The following is an 8,610-nucleotide window of genomic DNA, read 5'->3' on the forward strand; positions in this document are numbered from 1 at the left end:
TCAAGCCACGGCTCTTCTGCATCAATTTGGATGCTCGACATCTTGATCTCTCCTCCCCTCCCTCCAGGTTTTTGACATCCTGCCGCTGTATGGTGTGCTGCAGCCGGGCGAGAGCCAGCGGGTCACATTCACCTTCTTTGGCCACACAAACATCGTCGCCAGCGTCACGGCGCTGTGCAAGGTGGAGGGAGGCCCGACCTACGAGATCGCGCTGAGTGGGGAGGCTTCGCTCATCGACTACCTCCTAGACACCACGGAGATCGACTGCGGGCGGAAGGTACTGTGCACTTCTCTTGGCAGCAGTCTTTGAAACCATCACCGTCGGGTTGCTGCCCACCTAGGTCTAGGGCTCTCTCCCCTTCCCAGCTACTTTATCAGCTGTATGGCTTGGAAGTACAACCTTTGAGTGATACGTCCTGCATCCAAGGTGGTTTTTAATGGCCATCTCCATCCGCCCCAAAGTTGGGAATTGCTCCTCTTCAAGGTTACTAACGCTGCCTCCTGGGGCAGGCAGGATCCCAGCAGTGATCTCGAGAGGGACATGCCCCGAGACATCCACACACTGATCTGCTCCTAAAGCCTGAGGTGCAAGGAGATGCTCTTTTTCAGTGCTCTTGATTAATCAACAAAAGAAACCAGGGAGGGAGTTAACTTGGACTTCCTGTCGCTGAAACTGGAGAGAATGTCCCAGAATAATCCCCACTTCACTTCTTTTTGGTTAAAAACCCCACAGATACTTCCAGCTCTTGGTCTTGCATGTGTTGCACCATTTGTCTCCCTTTTTGCTGGTGTTTTGCTTGCAAGTACTTGTATGCAGGTGGCTTTTCCTCTGAAGTGCCTTGATGCCTCCTTCTTTGTTTCAGCTAGCTGTTCGATGACGCCTTAAAGCGCAGAGGGCTTGTATCCCCTGGTGTCTTTGTTACTGGTCTTTACATGGTTGTTATTGCACCTCCGTGCTGCCGTAAATATTTGTTCCTGTGTCGGGCTAAGAGGTACCCAGCAGCTGTGGGTTCCCCGGGTTAACCCGGGAGAGTCAAGTGCCCATATGTCCTCTGCGGTCCCTGCTGCTGCGCTGTGTTCATTTCCTTTCAAGCCAATGAAAGAGGAAGGAGATTCCCAGCATCAGGCCTGTGTCTGTAACTTCCCGCTCCTCTGTCCTCTCTTCAGCTGTTTAACAAAGTCACCAAAGCAGAGGTCACCCTGCAGAACAGCGGCAAGGTGGGATTCACCTATGCGGTGCTCAGCCCCAGCGCGGCCACTGCCGACAGCCCTCTGCCCGGCGTGCCCCTGGTCGTGCCCAGCACGGTGAGTACGGAGGTAGCACAAGCGATTAACCCTGGCCCTTTGTCAGGCTGCCTAGGAGAGGGTTGTAGGGAAAAAAGGGAAAAAAGCCATGAAAAAACCCACAAAAGCAGCCAGGAGAGAGAGGGCTGTAAGCAATTGCTGCTGGGGGGCAGAGAAGGTCAGGCAAGCGCGGTCCTAATAGACTGCCTTGAATGGCCTTTGCTGGCGGGTGGCTCTGCTGTCATTCAGCAGCCACGGGCAGGAGGCACGAGTGCTTTGGTAGCTCTCCGGACCCCAGCTGCTGAGCTCTCTGGTTGTGCCGGCACTGGCGCTGGCCGGTGCAGGCTCTCCCGAGGGTCACCGTACCCGGGTTGTGTGATCGGAGAGGACTTAGTCCTCATCCATGCCTGTAACAAACCCTGCCTGCCCCCTGCCAGCACTGACCGGGTGAGACTTCAATACTCTCTGGCTTGGGCATGACGCTCTTTGTCCAGAAACTGTAACAGCCCCTGTACCGGTCCCTCACTCCTCCAGCTTTGCTGCTCTGCAGCAGCTTTGTGGGGCAGTGAGGGGGCCAGGGAGGAGCAGGGCTGGAATAGCAAGGAGAGGAGTTTGCAGCATCCCACCATCCCAGCTTCTCAGTCCTGCATGGATGTCTTTGAGCTGAAGCAGTGTTCCTATCTTGGACACTTTTTGCAATGGGAAGAGGAAGCCAAAAGGCTTTCACGTTCCCTCATGCCTGTCTCCTACAAGGGATGACACGCTGATGCCCTCTTCCTGCAAGCTTCTGAAGAGACAGCTCTGCTCGGACCCGCGCAGTTGTTGCTGTAACAGCGTTGTCAGCCCTGGCAGCTTGACAGGGCTCGCTTTCGCTGGAGCTGTGTTGTGTGCTGGAGTAAGGGCTCGGGGGACCAAGTGGCAGGATCCGTCCCGCTCAGTAGCTTGTCCCTGCAGCGTGGAGGGGAGCGGGGAGCCGAGGGTCCAGCCCCGCGTGCAGAGGGCGAGCTGAGGAAAGCTGCGGCTGTGTCCTGTCACCCCGAGCTGTGTTGCCGTCTGCTTGAGTTTGCTCTCGACCTGGCTGGCGTGAGCCCAGCCCGGGGATCGGACAGTCCTTCTGGAAGCCCGGAGAGGAGGTGACCTTCCTGGCAACACCTTCTTCCCTAGATCTCATCCTAGTCCCTGCTCCTGCGTTTCCAGGGATGTATGTTTGCAGGTCATCGTGAGTCCAGACAGGCTCATGCACCCTCGGTGTAACCGCACAGGCAGGAGATGTTTGGTTGGGGTCGTTAATAAGGGGTGAGGCCCTTCGACAGCAGCCTGGGAACCACCGACGTGCTGTGAGGGTTGCTGCTGGCTCTGCTGAGAGCACAGGCACTTCACTCATCTTCCACAGCGGCTGGTAAAAGAGCTTTTATTTCTTCAGTCTGGCTCTTGCTAGCAGAGGGTAAACACCGTTAGCAGAAGAGCTGTGCTCCTGCTGAGCGCAGGGCAGTCTGTGCTGTGGGAATGCATCCCTACAGGCCCTCTGAAGGACACAGTGCATCCTGGTGTAGGAGACTTGAGCTTTTGGGTAGAAGAGAGCTAGAAGGCGATGTTGTCTGATGCTTTCTTATCTTTGAGAACCTGCCTTCTCTTCTCAGCGTGTCTATCGTCTGAGCCATCCCTCCACCAATCCCTCTTTGGTTTGCATTCCCTCCCTCTTCTCTCATGTCCTGCAGGGTTACATTGGACCAGGCAAGGAGCAAGTGCTGAAAGTCTACTACCTGCCAGGAGTGCCGGGAGTCTTTTGCAGGACTTTTCAGGTCCAAGTGGGTCACCTGGAGCCGAAAGAGATCTCCCTCAAAGGAGAGGGGGTCTTTCCCCGGACCTACTTGGACCTGCCCAGGAACACCAAAGGTGAGCACTGCCTGTCTGCTCCCCAGGTAGGTCCCTGGCTTTTTCCCCCATGTCATATCATATGCCCATAGGGCAGCTCCCACCCATCTCCCGCAAGCCTGGAGGTTTCAGGGCTGTCAGACCAACACTCAACCCTCTGCTTGCTTCCTGAGTGTCTAGCAGACGAGCCCATGTGGGCTTTGCCCCGGGAACCATACTGCAGAGCTTGCCAGCGTATCTGTTGGTGACCTGCAAAGATGATGCCTAGACAGAAAAGTTTGGGAAAGCTGTAATGCGGGTTGGCAGGGATTTTGTCAGGGTTGGCTTTGCATCGCATTGCAGGGGATGAGATGCTCCTCTGTGGGGAGGAAGATGGGTGGGAGTGAACATCAGGATTCAGAGAGGAGTAGCAGCATAGGTTGCTCGAGGGGTTTGTTTCTGGGAGAGGCCAGCATCCGGGGAGTGGAACTTCCCAGCTTAAATGGGCATGGTGCAGTGCCCACACTTCTATTTGTGGATGTTTTCTTCCTTCAGGAAACAAACAGTATGAGAAGATCCTCAGAGGCAAGAGCAAAGATGGACTAAGACAGCCAGAGGGATGAAGCAGTGGTTCTGGGGGAGGCTGTGGCCGTGGAGCCACCCACGGACAACTCGGGCACCGTGGTGAGAACGACTGCTGCCCCATTTGGCACGTGCCACCCTCCTGCCGTGTCACTTGGGCCCCTTGCACCCTGCAGGAGGCTTCCCGGGGCCCTGCTGGCACTTGGGACCTCCCTGCCCGCATCTGGCCATGATCACGCATCAGCTCAGCGTTGCCCCGGGGGCTGCCCACCTCTGGTAGTTGTCCCTCCTGTAGATGCACCAGCTTCCAGACTACCCCAGGGAGAGATCCTGAAGACCATGCTCATGTGATTGAACTTATGGTACTCTGTGAATGGAGACGCAGGTCATCGCTGGGGTGTTTGTGGCTCACACCCCAAGCCCTGCCAGGTTTACAGAGCTTCATAGCAGCAGCGTGACTGCACCCTGGGACCGTGCTGTCAGTGTTTGTCTCCAAGAGGCACCAGCTTTGTCGTGGTTCCTTTTTGGAGAGAGCTTTTGTCCAAGCTGCTTTGGCAGTGGCTGGGGGCAGGCAAATACTTGGAGCGCTGGAAGGTTCCTGGCTTGTCTGTCTGTTTGTCTGGCCAGATCAGCTTTTATAACAGTGACCGGACAGGCAAAGATGCTGGAGTTCATTTCCCCCCAGATAAGGTCCTGTCTAAGAGAGCAGGAGGTGTCAGAGACACTGAGCAGGGAGACAGGAGGACCCCATCACCCCTCTCAACAAGAGCAGGGTGGGATCCTCTTTCAGAGACAAGCCTCTCCCTTGGGAAGGACCTTTGCTAACCAGCCACTGTCTTTGCTTTCCTCAGTTCGACACTCGGCTGCAGATGCAGATGGAGCAGGTGCTGATAGAGGAACACGCCCTGGAGCAGCAGAAAGCTCTCGCCTCCGGTCCCTCGGAGGACACTGCCTTTGACCAGCGTGCTCGTCGGAGGCTTCTCAAGTTAGTGGGGACTCCCGTACCCTATCTCCAGGCACCCTGAGGGCAACACCCAGCGGCACACCCCTGCTCCTGAGAGCTCCTTGTGCCTGCAGAGCTGGGAATAGCTGGGCACTCAGCTCCCCACTGATGATGGGTTCTGTTCTTAGAGCTGAAGGGGTCCAGTGCTGACCGTCAAGCCCATCCAGACAGCACAGACAGCATCCCTGCTGACCACCTCTGAAAGAGGCAACTCAAAGCTGGCATCTTTGTTCCAACTAACAGATCCCACTAAGCAAAAAGAGCCGGGAACGGCACAGGTTGACAAAGCCTTGACAAGCCCTACATCAGGTGGCTTGGGTGCTGGTGGGACTGCAGGGCTTGCCTAGGTAACTTGGTCCTTCCTTTTGCTCCTTCATGAGGAGGGACGGGCACCGTAGGCTCCAGTTCAGGAGGAAGAGGCTCTGCAAAACAGATTGTTTAGGTGTTTTCCTGAGTGGGATTGCTCTGGCAAAGGACCTTCCCATGAATCTTGTAGGTGTTGATTACTGCATTTACCGGTGCTCCTCTGGGGACAGATCTGGTTGCAGAGCAGTACAAATGAATTTTTTGTTAAGGTCCCATTGGTAGCTGATAAAACCTAGGACCTACCCTCCCTGTGACTTACCAAAGACTTATTACCAGGTGGTCAGGCTTGGGTTTCACTGGCTAGAGTTGAGCTTTTACAGCAGTGAATACAGAAATATCCATTTTATTTGCATCTTCCATCCACTTGGAAACGTAGCCAGGCTGTGGTTTAAGGGCTCTCCTTACTCCTCCTTTCAGAGCTGAGCTGCCCGAGTACATCCTGGACTTTGGCTATGTCGTTCTCGGGAACATCCACACACACACATCGTGAAGATCACCAACACCGGGCAGTCCAAAGGACGTGGCCTGTGTGACACAGGTAACCAGTGCTGGGGAGACTTCACGTGGGCTTGAAGGAGCTGTCTCTGACAGATTAGCTTAAGCCACTGGACGTGGGGAGTTTTCCTGAGTGCTTGTTTGTATAGCTTTGTCCTCCTTAGTATGCCCTGCTTGGTGCCTTGGAGCCTGAGTTCTCCTGGCCAGCAGTGCCCAGAGACCTGGCCTGCCTGTGGCTGCCCTAACACGCGATTGCAGGGGCGAGCTGTGCTGATCACCGTGGTCACCTCTCAGCATGTTCTGCTCTTGGCTACCGTGAGCAGCATCTTGAGTTTTTGTGCACGCAGTGGGTTTGCATTGCAAACAGATGGCCCCTTGGTGTTTTGGAAGTACTTTGGTTTGGCGTTCATAATGTCACAGCACTTCTGTTCAGCCTTTATTGAGAAAACAGCCTGTGAGGTCCTCTGGTGTATCAAAATAGGCTTCCGAAACAGGCCTTGAGGTAAGGCTGCAGTGCCATCAAACGGTGACTCGCTGTGTCTGAGGGCTGGTCAGGTGTCTCCTCTAAGTTGTTTTCCAGGGAGCACCACAGCACAGGGGAATCATAGCTGGAAGTTCTCCTTTGGAGAGGTCTGCGCATCCTTCCCTGGGATGCCTGATAAAGGAATTACCAGCGCTCCTCAGCTAGTATGTTTCCTTTTGACCGTGCGAACCTTGGATTCTGGCTGTGAAAAGCCTTTCTCCTGGAGCGGTGACATGGGAGAAAGAGTGTCAGGCTTCTCTGGAGAGGCAAAGAGCCCTCTTCTTCACAGAGCTGCCAGCCAGGACACCCCTATGGCCTTAACATGCTTGTGACACATTTCCTGTCGCTTGAGTGTCTCAGCTGCTTTATTTTCATCTGTTCAAGGTTTCAGCGTGGACCTGGACCATGTGAAGCACCTGCCCTGCTGCAAGACCAAGACATTCGAAGTGTGCTTCAACCCACCAAGTGTCAACCTGCCACTGGGAGCGGTGGACGTGCTCCTGCCCATCAAGGTACCTCGTGGTCCCTCACCTCCCTGTGCCCGCACCACCTTTTGGGGCAGGCAGCAGGTTGGGGACAGCAGTAGATGTCACTTGGGCTCTCAGCTGGATGCTCTGTCCTTCACTAGGCAGCCAGAAGCCCCACGTCTCACGTCCGCCTCCGTCCCAATGTGACTGTGCCGTCCCTCTGCTTCTCCAGGGACAGACCGGAGTTCCCTGTCCAGTGTGGGCAGTGCCAGGAAGAAACCATGCAGCTCCACAATCACCTCCAGGTCCCCTGTAAATGGTTCATCACCATGAATGAGCCTGTTAAGAAGGTAAAGCACAGACAATGTGTAGCGCCTAACTTCTTGGCTGAGTTTTCTTTGCCTCTCTTGCCTTTTCTGCCCCTGTGGCTGCCTGAGCACTTGGGCTACAGCTCGTGTGAGGAAGCTTTAGAGAGTACAGAGCAAATCTGGTTTGCCTGGACCTGTTCACTAGCTGATGCTTCACTTCTCTGCCACCTTCCCCCATTCCTCCTCCAAGGACAGTGCCTCCCCATCTGCCTGCCCTGCTTATATGTCTTCCCTCCAGTTCTAGAGCAGTGGTGGCCACGGCTGGTCTGGATGCGGATGCTCTCAGCACCGTGACAGTATCTCAGAGCACTGCAGGACCCGAGGGTCTGTCCTCACAGACCAAGGAGACCTCCCACAATTGTTTTTTGTGCTCAGGTGGACAAACCTTTGCCAGTGAGGGTGCATCAGAAGCTGCTGCAGGAGTTGAAGGCCAAGCCCTGTGTCTTCGAGGTGCTGCCCTCGGCTGGAGCCCTGACCCCAGGACAGCGCTGCAACGTGCGAGTCAGGCTTTCCCCCCCAGAAGAGGTGAGATCAGCCGGTGTCACCCCCAGGAAGTGCGGCAGGGCAGTGTGGTAACAAGAGCCCAGCACAGGGAGGAGGAGATGAGGTCTGCCTGCACATGGAGCTTTCTGCAAGCCCGGTACCCATGGTGCCTCAGTTTCCCCTGCAGCGCACTCTTCTGAGAGGGGCTTTGAAATGCCAATGGGGAGCTGGCACAGAGAGCATCAGGGCACTGCGGTGTGGCTCCCTCTCGGTGCATGGGGGGAAATCTGCCTGTTTCCCCTCGTCTTCCCCCTTGCATGGGCGTGTTTGCAGGCTGCAACACCCTGGTGCAGAGCGGCTGGCACGCTCGCAGGGGATAACTAAACCTGGAAGGGCCTATCTAGGCTAATCCTGCTGCTGGTACCAGCAGACAAAACAGCCACCAGACCCCTTCCTGGGCACGGCAGGCCAGTCACCTGTAGTGGTATGCTGCCAGCAGTCCCTGTGGCTCTGGCCCAGCCTGCCTGCACGTTCCCAGGCAGTTTGGGAGTCAGCATAAAAGATGGAGCATTCCCAAAGGCAGTCTGTGTGTAGCCGCCATGACTTCGAAACTGGCAGTGGGTAACAGTATGGACATGAGTGCTTCCACACCTAGGAAGCGTCCCAGGGATGTTTGAATTGCAAGTAGAGCTGTAACCATCTTGTCTCTGGCTTTAACCAGAGCCAAGCATTGAGCACAGAGGAAGACCCTTATCTCTAGCCAGTGAGAGTGTGGAGGAATGGCTTAGTAACAAGGGACACGATCTGGTTCCCATGAGCAACTCAGTCTCTGATGAGAGGAAAGGCTCAGAGGGAACCGCTAACTGTCCTTGAAAGCCTGATGTGATAAGAGACAGTGGAATGGTAAACAAGAAGAAGGAGCTACATCCACGAAGAGGAGAAGTGCTCCTGTGCTTGCACAAGAGCACTGTACCAATCACACTCGCCGCCCTGGCGCGTGAACAGAGGCTGTAAGCCAATTATACAACTGTTGCGGACGCGTGTTCTTGGCATCTGTCTATATATACTCTGTAAGCTTGAATAAAGGGGACAACGACTATACTCATATTGAGATTTCATCGTTACTCCGGGTGGTTCTCCCTCTCCAACATCTGGTAGGAGAGGATGGTTCAGTTTGACTGAGGT

At 55.1% G+C, this 8,610-nt stretch overlaps 1 protein-coding gene and 1 long non-coding RNA gene across 2 annotated transcripts; both read left to right on the forward strand.

The window, feature by feature from the left end:
• Positions 1–3,053: 3,053 nt before the first annotated feature.
• LOC132319084 (uncharacterized) lies at positions 3,054–6,604 on the forward strand. The gene is made up of 5 exons (XR_009484444.1): positions 3,054–3,180; positions 3,694–3,822; positions 4,572–4,705; positions 5,507–5,627; positions 6,492–6,604. It is a non-coding gene; the product is annotated as an uncharacterized LOC132319084 (long non-coding RNA).
• A 7-nt stretch (positions 6,605–6,611) lies between these two features.
• LOC132319083 (hydrocephalus-inducing protein homolog) lies at positions 6,612–8,034 on the forward strand. The gene is made up of 3 exons (XM_059828896.1): positions 6,612–6,619; positions 6,736–6,924; positions 7,318–8,034. The coding sequence occupies exons 2-3, from the start codon at positions 6,856–6,858 to the stop codon at positions 7,516–7,518; spliced, it is 270 nt and encodes an 89-aa protein (XP_059684879.1). The 5' UTR covers positions 6,612–6,619; positions 6,736–6,855; the 3' UTR covers positions 7,519–8,034.
• The last annotated feature ends 576 nt before the right edge of the window (positions 8,035–8,610 follow it).

Source organism: Gavia stellata, chromosome 24 (assembly GCF_030936135.1).
Source record: "Gavia stellata isolate bGavSte3 chromosome 24, bGavSte3.hap2, whole genome shotgun sequence".
Lineage (NCBI taxonomy): Eukaryota > Metazoa > Chordata > Aves > Gaviiformes > Gaviidae > Gavia > Gavia stellata.

Coding starts and splice junctions, on each gene's coding strand:
- LOC132319083 (XM_059828896.1), top strand. CDS start 6,856: ATGCAGCTCCACAATCACCTCCAGGTCCCCTGTAAATGGTTCATCACC. Junction 6,925..7,317: donor TGAATGAGCCTGTTAAGAAG/GTAAAGCACAGA, acceptor TTTTGTGCTCAG/GTGGACAAACCTTTGCCAGT.